Here is an 18,127-nt window from a genome sequence, read left to right as displayed (position 1 = left end):
TTTTTTTTTTCATGAATGAAACATCATCCTAAATTCAAGTTCTGATTTACTGTTTCTTGGAAGCCATTGTGCTGCCTATGATAAAGTTTGAATATGAATACCTTTCTCAATAGCTTATACAATATATAATCAATGAATGTATTTTCCTAACTTACAGGCCTTAACATGAGGGCTTTGGGGGGAGGGAAGGGGTTTCATCCTTAAAGACACAGCTTCCAGAGCTGTTAACTGTGCTGAATAAAATTGGCTATCTCATTTTAATGTGAGGCTATCTCATTTCTCATTTAATGTAATTGCAACAACAATTTGTCTGGGATACAGCTTCCGTAAAAAGGGACAATCGTTTTGCAAATAACCCCACAGTTTTATGGGGCTAACAATAAAGCAAGTCAGAACCACATGATAGTGCCATGGTTCCCAGATGTGCCAGTAAGCTGGCAGACTGGTCCTTACAACCCAAAGGCATTTTATGGTTAGCAACAAATTTTTCAGCAAATGCATAGAGCACTGGTCAGTTAGTGGGAAGTGGTTTTTATTCACTAAGTTACAATTTGTCTGGGATACAGCTTCAGTAAAAAGGGACAATCGTTTTGCAAATAACCCCACAGTTTTATGGGACTGATAATAGAGCAAGTCAGAACCACATGATAGAGCCATGGTTCCTGCATGTGCCAGTAAGCTGGCAGACGGGTCCATACAACTCAAATGCATTTTATGGTTAGCTACAAATTATTCAGCAATTGCATAGAGTACTGGTCAGTTAGTGGAAAGTGGTTTCTATCCACTAAGTTATAATTTGTCTGGGATACAGCCTATTCTCCTAGAAAATACAGTTCCGTTCAATATATCGAAACTTAGTTAATTAACAAGTGTACTTTTTATGGTTTTAGAGTTTTATTTGCCAGAAAGTGAACTGAGAAACTTCAGTGGGCTTTTGCAAACAGAACGGAAAGTTTTGGAAAAAAATCGAACTGGCTATAACGCGAGCCTAACAATAAAATAGGAACAGATCCATCAGGTTCATGATGGTGAGACTTGAAACAGTCAAATCAGTGAAGTTGGTCGAAATCATATAGACTAACAAGAAATCTACTATTGTGTAAAAATTTTACACCTCTTGTTTCCCTTTACCAGATGAAAAGTAAAGTCCACCATTGAAAATACAGCCTCAGTGAGCAGTTTTGATAAACAGGTACATTATTCCATCTAGGAAACCCTAAATGAATCATAATTTTTTGCAAGAGGCAAGCCTTTTACCATTGACAGTTCCACCCAGGGGCGTTACCAACCAAAATGTTCCATCACCGTCAAAAGTCAAAGCTTGAGCTATTTAGTTTGGATTTCTTGCCATTAACTTTTTAGTGAAATAAGAATCTGTTCTTCAGAAAAAAAAAGGTCAAAAGTTAGCTAAGAATTACAAAACAAAATGCAAAATCTACTTATTAGTTAACTTCTAAAATAAATCGAACGAGACCTGTCAACCCATGTGTGGGAGTAGAGTTGATTCAGGAAGAGTTGCAAATGCCGAAATTGGGACTCAAACCACGTCTAGGACGTAAGAGGAGATAATATTTCTCCAGGTAGTGAAAATGTCCAACAAACTAAGAGGCAATATATATATATATATATATATATATATATATATGTACCATAACCAGTCACTTCCATCTCAGAAAAGGTCTTTCAAAAGTGAAGCCATCGATATACCTCAGAGTGAACTATTATCTTCAATGATTGATTTTACAGTAAGTGAGCCTGATGACTATGAAATTGTAAAGTGTCCGAAAAAACTATTGAAATCTAGCAAATTTGTGTTTGAAGTAAAGAGAGTAGGAGGATTATATACTTTTTGGATGGTAGTTATATCAAATAGCTTGAAAATGGAAACCAGGAAAATATCTTCAGAATGTCTTCTCGTATCTGTAAACAGTTCGGAGTGACGTTAACAAATATGTTGCAACTTCCAGAAATCACTTGCCCCTTGGGAGACAATTAAATTGCAATCTGAAGTTTGAAACAACAGAATACCGAGATTCCAGGACAGAATTCAAGTTGATATATATACAGAAAAAAAAGGGAATTCCTTGATATATATATAGACGGATCTACGAAGTGACCCAATTTCTGCAGTAGATGCCTTTGTCATACCTTTGTTAAACTCATTTAAACAGCATTCAAAGGCAACAATCTTCTTCATTTATGAAGAAGATGATCTTCCAGTCTGAAGTAATAGCTGTAAAGGAAGCAATTTTATTTGCTAAAGAAAACCTTAGTGACCAAATAAATATCAAATTGTATTTAGATTCAAAAAGTGTATTGGAGGCACTCCCGTATTTTGATCATAATAAAAAAATCTCACTTTGGAGGAGGGTCATTTGATTGAAAATTGGAAGGACTAGTGCCCTTTTTAAATAAGTGATCGGAGGGTAAATAGTCCCTCCCGCCGTCCTTTTTCGCCAAATACTTCTGATAAAATGTTACGATAGCCATTTTTTCTTAAAATAGTTCAAAGATCTAATAACAAATACTCCGGGGTCAATACCACCCAAGAGCCCGGAGCAGGTATTGTAAGTTATGCCAGGGGATTTAAGGTTTAATGCAAGTGTTTTTAAAATAGTTAAAAATCTGATAACCTCGACCCCCCCCCCCTCCCCACTTAAAAAACTTATTAACAACATTTTATTCCAAAACTCGAGAGAGGTATCCCTGGCCCGAAACCCGCCCCCCACAAAAATAAAGATATTTATTTTAAAAATGATGGGACCTAGCCTCTCGCCCTCCATGGCCCGACCCTTCTCCCAAAAATCATTTGCGATATTTTATTACAAAACTTATGGGAGCTGACCCCTGGCCCTCCATTGACCTCTCCCCTCCCCCCAACAAAGCACTTATTGTTATTATATTCCAAAACTAATCCTGCCTCTCCTAGGCCCAATCTCCCCTCCCAAAAAAAATAATATTAACGATAATTTATTCGAATATGGGAGCTCACCCTTTCCACCGCGGCCTGACCCCCTCCCCCCCCCCAAAAAAAAGAAATTACTAACGATATTTTATTTCAAAATTTGTGGGAACTGACCCTGGTCATGAATGGCTGACCCCCCCCCCCCCCCGAAAAATAACTATTAACGATATTATATTCCAAAACTATTGGGATCTGATACATTGTCATCCATGGCCCGATACCCCCCCCCCCAAAAAAAAAGATTAATATTTTATTCCGAAACTTATGGGAGCACCTGACACCTGTCCATCCATGGTCCAACTCCCCCATCCCAATAAACGTATAATAATATTTTATTCCAAAAGTTATGGGAGACGACCCCTGGTCCCCCTTGGTTAGAGCCCTCACCAAAAAACATTAACGGTGCTGTATTCCAAAACTAATGGGAGCTGACCCCTGGTCATCCATGGCTCCCCCTCCCTCAATAAAATAACGACATTTTATACCAAAACTTATGGGAGCCGACTCCTGGCCTTCCATGGCCCAACCCCTCCCCCCAAAAAATAGCGACATTTTATTCCAAAACTTACGGGAGCTGACTTCTGGCGCTCCATGGCCTGACCCTCTCTGGTAAATGATTAATGACATTTTATTCCAAAACTTATGGGATCCAACCCCCTGAACCAACCTCTCCCTCCCTCCGAAAAAATTTGGTCGATGTTTCATTCCAAGACTCATGGGAGATGACCCCTGGCACTCACTGGCCCGACTCAACCCCCCACCCCTGCCAAAAAATAATGAACTATGTTTTATTTCAAAACTTATGGGAGCTGACCCCTGGCCCTCCCTGGTTCAATATCCCCCCTCAAAAAAATATTAACAATATCTTACTCCAAAACTTATGGAAGCTGACCCCTGGCCCTCGATGGCCTGACATTGAGATATTGGTACACACCAGAATACACAAGATTTAACTGTTTTTTCATTATTTTTATTTGTTATACTTTCTCTGTGGTGGCTTAGTTATACACATGAGGGAGGAAGATTTTTTAGGCGTTTTCCAGATGAATTCGCATGGGGTATTTTTCACGGGGTGTAAATTTGACGCGTGGGGATTTTGCGGAAAGAATCTTTCGGAGGGAGTTTTCTGAGGGGGAATACGTCTAGCACCACGAGATAGTTTGGAAGATTTTTTATTCCACATGCCCAGCGACTGTTAAAAAGGTCACTATAACTATATGTGTCTTGAATAGTCTTGGAAAGAACTAGGAAAATTAAACTAAATATTTGATGCATAATAACATTAATTGCTAAAAGCTCATCAGTCCAAGATTTTGTTATTTTAGTTTTTATTAAAAGTTAAGATAGGCTGGTCGCGTTTTGCCAATGAACGGCGATAGTTCGCCAACTATCATGCTTTTTAACAAACAGTTGTTTAATGGAAAACAGGACGTTCATGAATGGCAAAGGATAAAAAATAAGAAAGATTAAATAGAATGGGATAGGATAAAAGTAAGAAAAAGAAAGATGAAAAGAGAAAGTTGAAACTGCTCACCACCACTATTCTTTTGTTAGCGAACCATTACAATATCTTACAAGGGGGAGGGAGTACTGTTTCTAACTTGGTAAAAATAAGGTGTTCAACTATTCAGGAGAATATTCCTCATTTAACAATTCAAGACGCTCTCGGAATTCTTCTAGCCCGAGCAGTTTTTGCATAATAATTTGTGATAAGGCTAATTTCAGTAATTTTATGCAACAAAAGAACTTTAATGACTGATTTTGAATCGTTAAATGAAATTACACAAACATAAGTAATAATAACAGTCAACATTCTAATGGTAAATTTGCGCTACGAAAACACTATAACGGCTTCACAAATAGTATTTTTGACAATCAATATATTAGTTGACTAATGTATGTTTTACAACCTAGCACTACTAATCAGATTAACATTATAAAGGATATTACAGAACCATTGTGGAACCCCACTAAAGAACCATAGACAGCCTCAGCAGCAACATTTTACCAACAAAACTACTTTTCGGAAAAATTGTTGGCGATTTGCTCTATTTTGAGAATTTAACCCCCCTTTTTTTACTAATTCGTGAACAGGAAACCAATATGTCTTCTTTTTTATCATTCAAAAATGCAACAAAGTTTAATTTATGTTATTCTATTGGCAGACGACAGCCCCGATATTTGGGCAGTACTGTCTTGAAATAAACCAAATTCAGATAGGATATTTGACAAACAGTTTCACAAATTTGAGTAGTCTATTACGTGAGCCATTTTTGGTTATAATTTTCATCCTCGAATATCGAGCCTATCGAACATTCGAATATCGAGATTTTTACTGTTTATTCTACATTTTTTTATTTGAATTTCCATATATTTACATTTTTATTATGGGTTCTTTTTTGAAGATACGACCCCTCCCTCATTAAAAATTAAATTATGTGCGCCCCTGCATAAGACCCTCTATTTTAAGATTGTAAAAAAAGGAACGTTCAAAAATAAGATCACATTTCCTGCAGGATTCTATTCAAGGAATTAGCGAATGCATTAAAAGAAAAAAACTGTTCAACCCGAGTTCGGGCAGCATTCCCCATCGAAACACCTGAAATTTCATTGCTCACAACCTTTTTCATTGCATCACTAAACAACTCAGGCTCGTCTTTGGTAAGAAACCCGGTAACCCCGTCTATGATTGTCTCCATAGGCCCCCCAGAATTAACAGCAATAACAGGAGTGCGACAGTACATCGCCTCTAGTGGCACAATTCCAAAATGCTCCTTATCAGGGGTATAAATTAAAGCCCTAGCCATCTTCAGCAAGAGAATCTTTACAGGCTCACTTGGTGATTTCAAAAAAGTGGTATGAGATGCAACTCCCAACTCCACAGAAAGGTTTACAAGCTCTTTATAATGAGTCACGTTTTCTTCGACACGTTCATCATAACCACCAGCCATAATTAGGCGATATTTCTTCTGCACATCCGGGCTTAGATTCTGAATAAAATGACCTGAAATAAAAATGAGGATTAAAAAAACAAAAAATAGAACATTCAATTGACACAATACAATGAAGACAAATCCTTTTATATTTAGTTAATTTTCCAGCGACGGGTCGAATGCTTTAAAAGACAACAGCTGTGGGACCAGATGTATGAGCGTTTAAGTTTCCCCAGGAGTAGGGGTTCTGAAATGTAGCCTGCAATCCCCTGTCTACCCCTATTAAGATCACCACGCTCGTTATCAGTACAACTGCTATTTAAGCAAAATAGTAGAAGATGACGAAATATTTTGTGAAGAAATGGCATAACACAGTAAATACAATCGTAAATACGAATATTTTGTAAATACGTAAAGTAACGTAAAGTATATGTAAAGTAATTTTGTAAATACGTAAAGTGTACTTGTAAAGTAGCAGCTATATAAGCAGCAGCCGTTATCAGCGAAATATTAATATAAAATAAGTTATATTACTAAAAAAATCTCATCATAAAAATTTCAAATTAAAATTACAAAATAAACTTTGGAAGTCTCGGCGTCCTCACCTCACATAGGTTCAGCCAAAATTACCAAAAACGGTTATGCTATTCATTCAAGCTACCTGGATTAATGAAAAATTGGAACAATTTTGTCTTGTGTGAATTTTGGAATCTGATTCAATTCGATTGGCTCATATTTTTATTTTACACTATATTAAATAATTTTTATAACTAACTTTGTGTATATAGGGTTAATTTGTAGTCGTCTAAGGCTTTATTTAGGGATGTATTATTATCTAAATTGCAATTGCTTCGCGGACAATTTGCTTGATTTTTGGGTCTTGGCTAATTAGAATTGTTTCGTCAAATAGTTCGGAATTGCTGGGATTATCAAAGCTTTGGTCCCCCCTAAAAACGCCTGTATACTTCCCAATAACACATACTAGGCTATATGTAAACAATGAGCAAAGTTCATAACTTGCAGCCCTCCCCCCGGGGACCGTGGGAGATTAAGTCGTCCTCAAAGACATAGTTATGAGATATTTCGACTATGCTGAACAAAATGGGTATCCCAAATTTCATTCCGGAGACTTTGGGGAAAATGAGCGTGGGAGGGGGCCTAGTTGCCTTTCAAGTTTTTTTGTCGCTAAAAAGGGCACTAGAACTTTTAATTTCCGTTCGAATGAGCCCTCTCGCAAAATTCTAGGACTACTGGGTCGATACAATCAACTCTGGGAACAAAAAAAAACAAATAAACACGCATCCGTGATCTTTCTTCTGGCAAAAAGTACAAAATTCCATATTTATGCAGACATGAGCTTGAAACCTCTACCGTAGGGTTTCCCGATACGCTGAATCTGATTGTGTGATTTTCATTGAGATTCTATGCCTTTTAGAGGGGTTTCTCCCCCTCTTTTCGAAAATAAAAGAAATTTTCTTAGGCTCGTAACTTTTGATGGTTAAGACTAAACCTGATGAAACCTATATATTTAAAATCAGCATAAAAATCCAATTCTTTTGATGTATCTATGGGTATCAAAATTCTGTTTTCTAGAGTTTTGGTTATTACTGAACCGGGTCGCTCCTTACTTACAGTTCGTTTGATATTGTATGGATTCGTTATGTGTGATAAATCTGGATGATTTCTCTTACGTTTTGAATTCTTCTATTCTTAATTCAGTTATATTTGATCAACCAAGTAGTGGTGGTAAACAAGAGGCACACACTTTTGACCCTCTCCTTGAATCTATGGTTAGTTCTAGCTGCAATTATCACACCACCGTTGATTATTGTGACAAAATTATACCTTCACTATCTTTAAATAGTAGCTTCAATGTATTTTGTTTGAATGTGATAAGTGGGGTAACAGATAAGTGGGATAGTCTGAAATCGTATTTGTAGTCCAATAACTCTAGCCCTTTTGGTTTAACAGAAACATGGTTGTCAGATGGTCTAAATTTAACAGCTTACGATATGCATGGTTATGTTGCTGTTCGTGTCCCTAAAATGGTAACAAAGTGCTCATGTATATTTCTTTATTTGTAAAATCTGATAATGAATTTACTAGAAGGTTTAACCTTGAATCCTTGTTTACATCAGTAGTGTCAAATAGTAGGACAGTCTATTCTCTTGTCATTAATCAGAAAAGCTAGTTTGCATGTGATACTGTTTGCTTGTTTTAAAAGCCCCCTCCTTTTCCAACACATCTATTCTGCAATTTGCTTGATCAGATTTCTTGTGTGGGGACTTTCTCTATAAAACATATTTGTGTTTTGGGATATTTTAATTGTGTGTTAAATATAGGATCAAGTGATGATTGTGACCATCTGTTTGATGTGCTTTCTTCTTCTGGGCTACTTCTTTCAATTTTTTTTCCTTCTCGTGTCAGCCCTTCTAGAAATTCTGCCTCTTTAATAGATATTATTTTCATTTATCCTTCTCCTAATTTGAAGATTAAAATTTCAAATTAAAAAACTTCAAATAAAACTAAGACTGAGATTGCTGTGAATGAGCAAGGTGAGCGTTCTTTTAGAACTTTAAAAGAAATTTCTAATTTAATACACAGTCTTTAGAGTAATGATTGGTTTAGTGTTCTTGAAGCTAATGATGTTGAAAGTGCAACGATTTTATTTTTGTGTCGAATGGGAGCTCTATTGAATAAGCATTTTCCTCTTAGAAAGAGGCCAAGGAATCCTACACCCAAATGTTCTTGGATGTCTAGAGGTCTGATCAATGCTACACATGTGAAGACGTCTCTGCTCAAGGCTACATGTAAAAGTATTTGCTTACTTCTTCAAAAATTAGAAAAAATTTAGAAAAAAATTAGAAAAAGAAAATTTGAAGTATAAAAAAAAATCATATATCAAAATCATGGCGTATAACGTTATTCCCAAGTGCGGCAGAAATGTAAACCGGGCATTAGAATTATTTTAATGTGTAATATACTTACCAAAGGCCTTCAGGGCAAGCGGTAAGTTCTTCTTCCTTTCATATCGGTTGATGGACAAAAACACTTCTTGATCCGATCTGTAATCAGGAATAACATCTTGTATGGACACATCATACTCTCTGTCAAACGCAAGTAAGTTGATTGAAGGATAAAGTATTTCTGGTTCAGAAGAAATCGATTTAAATGTAGTTTTAAATACCCTTCGTGTAAAATCACTATTCACCAAATGTTTATGGGCCATAGATGTTGTCACTTCTTCTATAGGGTCGATTACGCTACGGTAAAGCCTCTTGACAAATGATTGCCTTCCAGTTAGAAGCAGATCAGGGAAATGACAATAGAACAATATTTTCGCATTTGTGAACCATCGAAGAACCGGTATCGGAGCTGATACCTAAACCGTAAATGGACTATATCAAAATATGAACATTTAGAGCTGGAATAAAAAAAACAAGCCGGATTGGAACCAGAATTGGAACCGAAGAACCGGTACTGAAACTGATACCAAAAACCGTGAACTGACAGTATAAATTAAAAGATAAACACTAGAAACGGAATCAAAAAACGAACCAGAATTAAGATTAAGGAGCCTGTAATGGAGCTGATACATAAACCATAAATTGGCTGTATCAATTAAAAGAAAGACAAACTGAAGCCGGAATCAAAGAATGAACTAGATTTGAACAAAACGTAGAAAAGAATAATCGCTGTCGGAGCTGATACCTAAACCATGAATTGACGGTATCAATCAAAAGGAAAACACTTAGAAACGGGCTCAAAGACAGAACTAGATTGGAACCGAAATTGGAACGAAAGAGCCGGTATTGGAGGTGATATCTAGATTGACTATGTTGATCAAAAGTAAATCACTTGGAAACAAAGAACAAGGACAAAAATGACAAAAACAAAAAAATAACGGCAATATTTTACATTAGGTGCTTTTTGCTGTCTTGGGAAGTAGTTGGGTTAGGAACCCAAAACTTTCAGAATTCAATTCATTGTCTACTTTCCGCCTCTTTTCGAGCTCTACCTATCCTCCTTCCCTATCGTTAAGTCTTAGGAGATTACATTTCAAACAGGTCTATATCCAGTTTTGCCCTAAGAAAAAAAAATGTATTTCTCCAAAATTTTGGCTTGAGTCTACAGTACTTTTCTTCACTCTGGGTTTCGTAAATACCATTCTAATGGTTTAGTAGGATATCAAGTGCTTTTTCCAAAGTTAATGCACACTTTCCCAATTTCTTTCAAACGTCAGGGTCTAGAAAAATTATCACGCTCGCAACACTTTCATTGGGTTTTGTGTGTACTGAAGATTAATTTCTGAAAGTTCAGTCTTTATGAAGTTTGTCCAAGCTTAATTATAGGTCAATGCCTTTTGGAGGAGGAAAGGATGGGGATAGATGCGTCAGAAGACCTTCCGGGCATATTTTAGGCTCGAAACATTCCTGAAACTTTTTAACTAATCATGTTAGATTAAAGAATTAGTAATTAGAACTTAATAATTAGATTAGTTGATACGTTGCAGTAATAATTTTTTTTTTTACAAATGTCACATAATATTATAGTTGTAAAAAAGTTCTGTTCAGATTTTAAAATAAGGCTTCAAGAAGTAGGATTTATATTACAGAAAGACATCAAAAGACATAGAAATCAAGGAAAATAGTTATTTCCTCCAAGTTTTACTTTAATTCATGTCGTCCATTGCGTTTATTTTAAGAAAATAAAAGGACAAAACGACTAAAAGAAACAGACCGACTCCTAATCTCATGAATCGAAGAAGTTTATCTCTTGGCACTTTGCCAATATTATTTGACAAGTTATAGAAATACATATAGATCCAGTTTTGGAAAGAGGTATGGGTATTTAGTCGAAGTAATTTGCCAACTCTCATTTGGTAGAAGAATGTGAAAACAGCCAAAATAGTTTTATTTTAATTCAAGCGTTATAATTTGTTTTAGTTTTACTTGATTTATTTAATCTAATTAACTCATTGCCTTTATTAGTGAATTGAGCCCAATTACACGCAAAGTTCTGGGTGCTTCATGGATACTTTTAGTTGGACAAGGATCTGAAAGGGACTGCTGGGTACTTGCCTACTCTACAGCACTGTAGAAGTTAAGGTAGTCAATTTTCTCTTCAGTTCTCTGAATTTAACCCACTATAGGTGTCATATTTGGTAAAAGGTGAAATGACTAATAGAAATTACCATGAGGAAATATTAAAAATGCCATGGTCAGAAAAAAATAGCATGAAAAAAAACCCATCAAATACATACCAGAGACGTCGTATCAACTTTATTTAATCAGCGGAGAGTGACAGCAACACAAATTTTTCTTTGAAGGGAGGGGGGTAGACTATTCAGAATTATAAAATTAACAATTAAAACAGTTTTTTCATGTTGGCAACAATTTTGACTTTAATTTGAAGAAACTTCCTAAAAATCTACTGATGTCTTGAGTTGGTTACTTGCTTTTTACTTTTATTTACGTTCATTTTTTGTGTAGGTTCTTAGCTCTTTGTTTTTGTTTTGTAAATGGCCTTGTAGCCCTTTCAAATAATTTTTCCATATGATAAACGTCTTTCTACTTTTTATAGCCAAATTTTTGATTTTTAAATGCAAGAGCAGAGAGGCTTAATAGAAAAAAAAACAGAATTAGAGTTGAACATTGAATCAGAAATTGACTTATGCAACATCTTCTAGACAACCTTAAGGGATAGTGTTGCAAAATTCAGCTGTTTATCTGAATTAAAGCACAAAAAGAGTTTGGCACTGCCACTTGGATAAGTCCCGACTTGTCTTACTTTTCCTAGTCATCATGACTAGTCAAGGAATGTAACTATTAATCCAGAGGCCCAGAAAGAAAATATTATGAGTAAAAAAACGTTCCTTTTGAAAAAATATAGTTCTTTATATTATAGCCTTACAAAGATTCCGTCATATAGAAAGGAAGAGAATTTTGAAGATTTTCAAAGCGTTGCCAGTAAAGTCGGTGGGTTAGAGATGGATGGTGGAGGGCAATTTGGTCCCCTCAAGAATTAGAAAAATTTCTTTTTTCTGGTATTTTCAGGAAAAAATCCCTATTTTGTATTTTCATTGCAAAAACTGAAAAACAACAAAATTGCCCTCCTAGATTTAAAAAATATATTACCCCACCCCTCTCCTGAAAATAAGGACACTTGAAAGTGGGTCTTTAGAGCTAGAAATGACTGTCATAAAAAAAAAAATAAAAGTTATAACACTTATTGTTTTCTCTTAGAATTTGAAAATATCAGGCTCACTAAGTTTGTTGTTTTTCTTTTTATTAGGATCTATATAAATGAATTCCAGCTTTATGCAATGTCTAAAAATTTCTATTTCCTGAAATCTTTTCCTATTTAAGCCCCAAAGGCATGCCTGTTGTAACTGGAGTTCTAAAATGAGAAATCCTTGGTAATTATGCTAAAACTTCTTATGTAAATATTTAGGTGAATATGGTAATTACCAATTAGACAATAACAATGTCAGGTTTGTCCCAAAAGATAACAAGACACAATAAAGCCAAGATTATTTTCATGTAAGCTAGGAAAGCTATCCTTCTACCATACAAAATCTAGTATCCACACTCCATGTACTTCTTTGTTCAGGGTGCTATCTCTAAATTGTGGATAACACTGATCTTTTTTTGTCTAAAAAATCCCCCCTTTCTGAATATTTTTTTTGCTACCTAAACTTACTGGAATCCGAAATTAGAACTATTTGTAGTTATGGCTAAACTTCTTACTTAAAGACTTAGGTAGATATAGTAATTACCTGATCGACTATAATAATGTCAGGTTTTTCGCGAAAGATAACAAGACATAATGCAGCGCAAATCATTTTCACATAAGCTAGAAAAGCTATGAATCTACCAAAAAAAGATCTAGGTATCCACATTCCATGTACTTCCACATTTAGGGTGCCATCTCTGGTTTCTGGAAAACAATGATCTTTGTTGTGGTGGTTGGTGATAATTTTGACCTGGTATTCTTTCTGCTTGAGTGCTACAGCAGCATCTACAATTAAACGTTCTGCCCCTCCAATTCCTAGATCGGGATGAAGAAATACAACGTTCATTATTTAAGACCTGCAATGAATACAGCCAAATAAATATAAATTATTGATCAGCCTAAACATAAACATATCACATCTCTAGACTTTCAACGTTTAAATGGCAATCGTGCTGCAGTCAATCCACTCTTGGCCTTGCTGTAACATTTTTCTTTCAATAAGGTGTCAGTTATGTGGAAATTTTGTATTGAGAGGTGTGAGGAACAAATCATTATTATATTATTATTATTAAATACGATTCAATATGATCAAATTAGAAATAATTTTTAGATCTAGTCTTAATATAAGTTCAAAAGGGAAATATGGTGTGCAGGGGTGCAAAAAGTTCCAAAGCTGCGAGTAGCAGAATTCCAAAAACTGCCAACACTTTAGCAACACAACTTGTTTTCTGACAGCTTTGCTTTGAGGAAAAAGTATTTTCATGCACAAAATTTGCAGCAATTAACAAATGTAACTTAGTATAGCTTGCAGTTAGAAAATAGTTTTGTGAATCACAATTAACAATGTAGTCTAATTCAGTGGCAAGCCATACACTGGCCATAAATATAATACTCCATAATTTTATACGTACCATTTTATCAAAAGTACTGTATCATATTTACTCTAATACTGCCAGTGGAGTATAGTATTTAAAGTCTGAAGTATACTGTTTGTAGCTTACTGCTGTGACTTTATGGATGGAGTTGTACACTCTAATGTTATTGGTATTATAAAAATAATGCATATACAACTGCATGCTTGATACTTATTGATCACTATGCTACAATTATAAAAAGCATCATTCTGGGAGAACAATAATGATTGTCTTCCTGGCAGTCACATGCATTATGAAGCTGTGATATTAGTTTTGCCATAATCTAATCCCCAAAATAAACTGAGAATTGCTGCTACACTGTAGTGTGGCTGCTTTAGCATATTAATCTTCCAAGTTCCAGATTTCCCATTACCTGCTTTTACTGTATGTAAAGCCAGCTTGCTACCAGCCCTTTTAGGATTCTTTCAACTGACAAATAAACAGTTTTGAGAGAATTTGGCTATTTGTACAAGATTTGGACAAATATACACTTGCAGTTGAAAAGCAGTGGAGTAAGTAAAAACTTGTCCACAAGAACAAAGGATAACAATGACTTAAAGGTAAATTTTTACATAGCAAAATTGAAACTCAATAAGCTTTCAGTTTGAACAAGCTTTAAAAAGCAGCAATGTGAGAAGAGATACATCTCTTCTTGCAAAAGAGAAGAGATACATACATCTTGTAAGAAGAAATATTTCAGAAGAGATTCATCACCTGGTAAAAAAAGAATATCAAAAACGAAAACAACTCTTTTTTGTTTTATAGTTGCTCTTTTTTAGAGTTTTGGTTCTTTTTGGGTTGAGTTACTTGAAGTTCATTACCAAAATCTGTTTGTTCAATCTTCAAACACTCAGGTAGCAGAGTAAGAAATAAAGAGTCTCAAATAACATGAAGCTTTACAAGAAAACAATCTGGAAATAATAACCAAATTTTTACTTTCCTCTATAATATACAATTTTTATGAATCACGCTTTGGGGTCACTTTCATTTTAATCAACTATTCCCTGAATTTGAATGTAATATATAGCTTAATTTTGTCTCATTAAGAGAAGCAGTGGGAAGAGACTGCAATTTTTATTTTAAGAAGATTATATTTGGGAAAAGTTTTGAATGGCAAATCCAATTCTACCACATTTTTTTTTTAATTCTATTGTTTTATCCCATTGTTAGCCTTCATACAGGGTTAATAATTGCTCAAGCATTAAAAGTTTTGGAGGTAGGCCTAGGTATATAACAAATTTCCAATGCCCTAATTTACCAGAATACCTATTCCATAAAATTTCATTGACTTACTTAACAACTTTCCTAGACTGTAAAAACATCCTAGACTACAGTTGAGCAACTTCATTAAGCGTGGACGCCTGCGAAAAATGTTGCAGGGAGGAGGATGCCAGAAAAGTAATGATGAGGAGAGGGAGAGGAGGAGGAGGGGAATGCATTCGAAAATAAAAGGTTTTATGCAAAATCAAATTCTCAAGGAAAAAAGTAGGCGCTACTTTATTTTTATACACCAAATGGAGAAAAATTCAATGCTAAAGTTTTTTAACTGTTTTAAAAGTAAAGTTGAGAGAAAGAGTCAAACTTTAGCGTAAAGAGCAGGGCATTGAGAAGGGAACACCCTCTTTCATATATGGAGTAATTTTGGTTTGTTTTAAGTTTTAATATTGCTCCTTACTTGCAGTTAAAAAAAACTTGTTTTTTTATTTAATTTCAGACAAAACCTGCCAACAAATTTGAAAACTTCCAAGTAGCATTGCTGCTTTGCTACCCCACTTTTTGCATGGTGAGTTAGATGATGTTTGGGCATTTGTTTATAAACATTCATATGTAATAGAAAATCAAGGAAACAAATGTGACATGATGAAGTAAGAATTTTTTCTTAACATGTTTCCTTATGTGAACATACTGTCTTAGGCTTTCACCAAAATAATAATAATCATTCCTGAAGCAGCTGCAAAGGATAATTTCTGGCTATGGACTGTTTTACCCTTTGAGGCCCCAGTAAGGGCTCAAAATTAAATTCCCCCCATAAATGGTTCTTGAACTTTGAAAGAGCATAAGAAAAGGCATTGAGTGATGTTTTCCAGCTGAATTATTTTGAAAACTGAAAACTTACCTCCAATCCAGTGGCATAATTTCATAAAAATCCTTGAGGGGGCTAAAGTTAGAGCCAATTTTCCTATTATTAGAGCCAATTGTAAAAGAAGAGAGAACAGAGGTTAAAAAAGAAGGACATGTCTTACAAATGATGGACGTTCGGTAGGCCTGATCCAGGAGTGTGTCCAAATTCAATATTGGCTAAGTAATAGAAAACTATAAACTTACTTTTTCTATCTGATTCTTTTTTAAACGCCGAAAACGAAGGTTATTATACGTCTCCTGAATAAACTCTGATTCTTAGTGTCTATGTGCGAAATCTCATAAATCAGTTATTTGAAAATTGAAGTTTTCAGTGCCATCTAAAAATAATAATAAAATGACGAAGATTGCTTTTATGGATAACACTGCTGATGCTCTTTGTTGAGGAGTTCACATATAACGTGCCTCAAAAAATATTTCTTGCATTCTCCTTTGTGGGCAGGCATCCAAATAAAAAAAAAATTGAATACCATATTTTGAAATTTATTAAGACAAACAACTTTAAAAGATAAAGCTTTCCTTTATTTTTTATACTGTTTTTGTATTTTTTAAGTTGAATAAAGAAAAAGTTGGAAAGTTGAAATTCCTGATGAAAATTAAGAATGGAGTTGGAACTTGCGAAGAGCGAAAATCTCTGCTTTGAGGTATATGCAGTATACTTTTGAAAAAACTGTTTGAGATAAACTGGTTAGTGATATTTCCCTATTATTTTAGAATTCGTAAAAACGAGAGCTTTACTGAAAACACGAAATCAAAGCAACGAAACAAGATCAAAAGAAAAAAGACCCTATTGCCACCGACAAAAAAATTAAAAACTAATTATGAAGCTCTTAATAGTGTTTTACTCACCGTAAAATCAATTAAATAATTACACAATTTGGTTCTCTAGGAAACTCAAGGAAAATCACTGTTCAGTTAAGAGCAAGTTTATTAACTGTCCAAGTTATTTCTTATTGTTGTTTCACCACAATATAATCAAATCTACCAAAAAATCAATTTTCATGGCAATAAAATCAGTAAATTTAATACACAATTTTAGGTCCCTAAGAAGTTTAAGGAAGCTTAGTTTCAGCTAAGCGCTGTTGGACTCTCCAAGCCATTTTGGTATTGTCATTCCACTACAATATAGTCAAATATACTTTATGATAGGCAGTGCAATAGCACTGCCTAGTAAAGAGCGACGTGGGCATACTGTTTTTTTAATTTATGCCCTGGGGGCACATAAGGTATATATAGAAAGGGTGATCGTATAAAATTCTGAGGGGGCTCATTGGTTATATAATCAGAAGTTTTACTGCTTCTTTTAAGATTCAGAATGATCGGAGAATGGATACTCCCTCCCATCTTCCACTCACACCTCACATTTTCCCGAAATGTATCTGATATAAATTTAAGATGGTAATTTAATATCGTAGACACTGCAAAAAGAGCTCTTCAATCAGCCCCCCTTCCAAATCTTTCATTTCTCAAAACGTATTCAATCGAAGTTTTAAGAGATCAATTTTGTTTAGCCTTGTTGAAAGGCCCGAAACGTCTGAACTCTACTTTCAAGAAGACGAAGGGCGCTCAGATGAGCCTTTCAGAGAACCTTGAGGGGAGTGTTAAACTAAATCAAACACGTTATTTGTATAAGAATTGTCAAAAGCGTGTAACACAGGAATAACTGAATATAACAATTTTGAAAATTAGGAAATGATAAGGGATATGATAAAAAAGACAATATTTGGATGCAACCAAAACTGCTACAACTACCATCACTACTACTATTACCTGACTACTCCATTTACAGTACTCAAGGGAAATTCGATCTAAATCAAAAGACGCTATGCGCATGCAAATTATCAAAAGAGTGTATTTCAAGAATTGATTTGGGTATTAAGTTGGAACTTCATATCACTTCCTATCATTCAGGAAATGATGAGGGATATGATCAAAAAGACAATATTTGCATGCTACCAACACTACAACTATGAGCAATGCTTCTACGAGATTACTCCTTTTACAGTATTGAGAGGAATTTCGAACTAATGGAAAAGACTCTATGTGCAAGCAAATTGTTTTCAGCCAAGCACAAATTATGTTCTGGTATTAAGAATGGATGGAGGTTATCATCCCCGCTCACATTAAAATGAGATAGCCAGTTTTATTCAGCACAGTTAACAGCTCTGGAAGCTGTGTCTTTAAGGATGAGACCCCTTCCCTCCCCCCAAAGCCCTCATGTTAAGGCCTGTAAGTTAGGAAAATACATTCATTGATTATATATTGTATAAGCTATTGAGAAAGGTATTCATATTCAAACTTTATCATAGGCAGCACAATGGCTTCCAAGAAACAGTAAATCAGAACTTGAATTTAGGATGATGTTTCAACTTTTTAATTAAAAATGTAATAATTAAAAACTAAAATTCCAATGGAAATCCAGACAACATATTAAGAAAATT

The 18,127-nt window shown here is 34.9% G+C and overlaps 1 protein-coding gene across 2 annotated transcripts; it reads right to left on the bottom strand.

Moving 5' to 3' along the window:
* Positions 1 to 4,693: 4,693 nt before the first annotated feature.
* Positions 4,694 to 15,997, bottom strand: LOC136041012 (uncharacterized). 2 transcript variants are annotated; one of them, XM_065725516.1, is made up of 4 exons: positions 15,873 to 15,997; positions 12,677 to 12,989; positions 8,887 to 9,280; positions 4,694 to 5,969 (listed from the first exon to the last, which is right to left on the bottom strand). In XM_065725516.1, the coding sequence occupies exons 2-4, from the start codon at positions 12,977 to 12,979 to the stop codon at positions 5,467 to 5,469; spliced, it is 1,200 nt and encodes a 399-aa protein (XP_065581588.1). In that variant the 5' UTR covers positions 12,980 to 12,989; positions 15,873 to 15,997; the 3' UTR covers positions 4,694 to 5,466. The 2 variants fall into 2 exon arrangements, with proteins under 2 accessions (XP_065581588.1, XP_065581587.1); XM_065725515.1 differs by having other exon boundaries at positions 15,791 to 15,991.
* Between the last annotated feature and the right edge of the window lie 2,130 nt (positions 15,998 to 18,127).

The sequence above is a fragment of the Artemia franciscana genome, chromosome 21 (assembly GCF_032884065.1).
Source record: "Artemia franciscana chromosome 21, ASM3288406v1, whole genome shotgun sequence".
Lineage (NCBI taxonomy): Eukaryota > Metazoa > Arthropoda > Branchiopoda > Anostraca > Artemiidae > Artemia > Artemia franciscana.
This window is presented reverse-complemented; position numbering and strand designations above follow the sequence as displayed.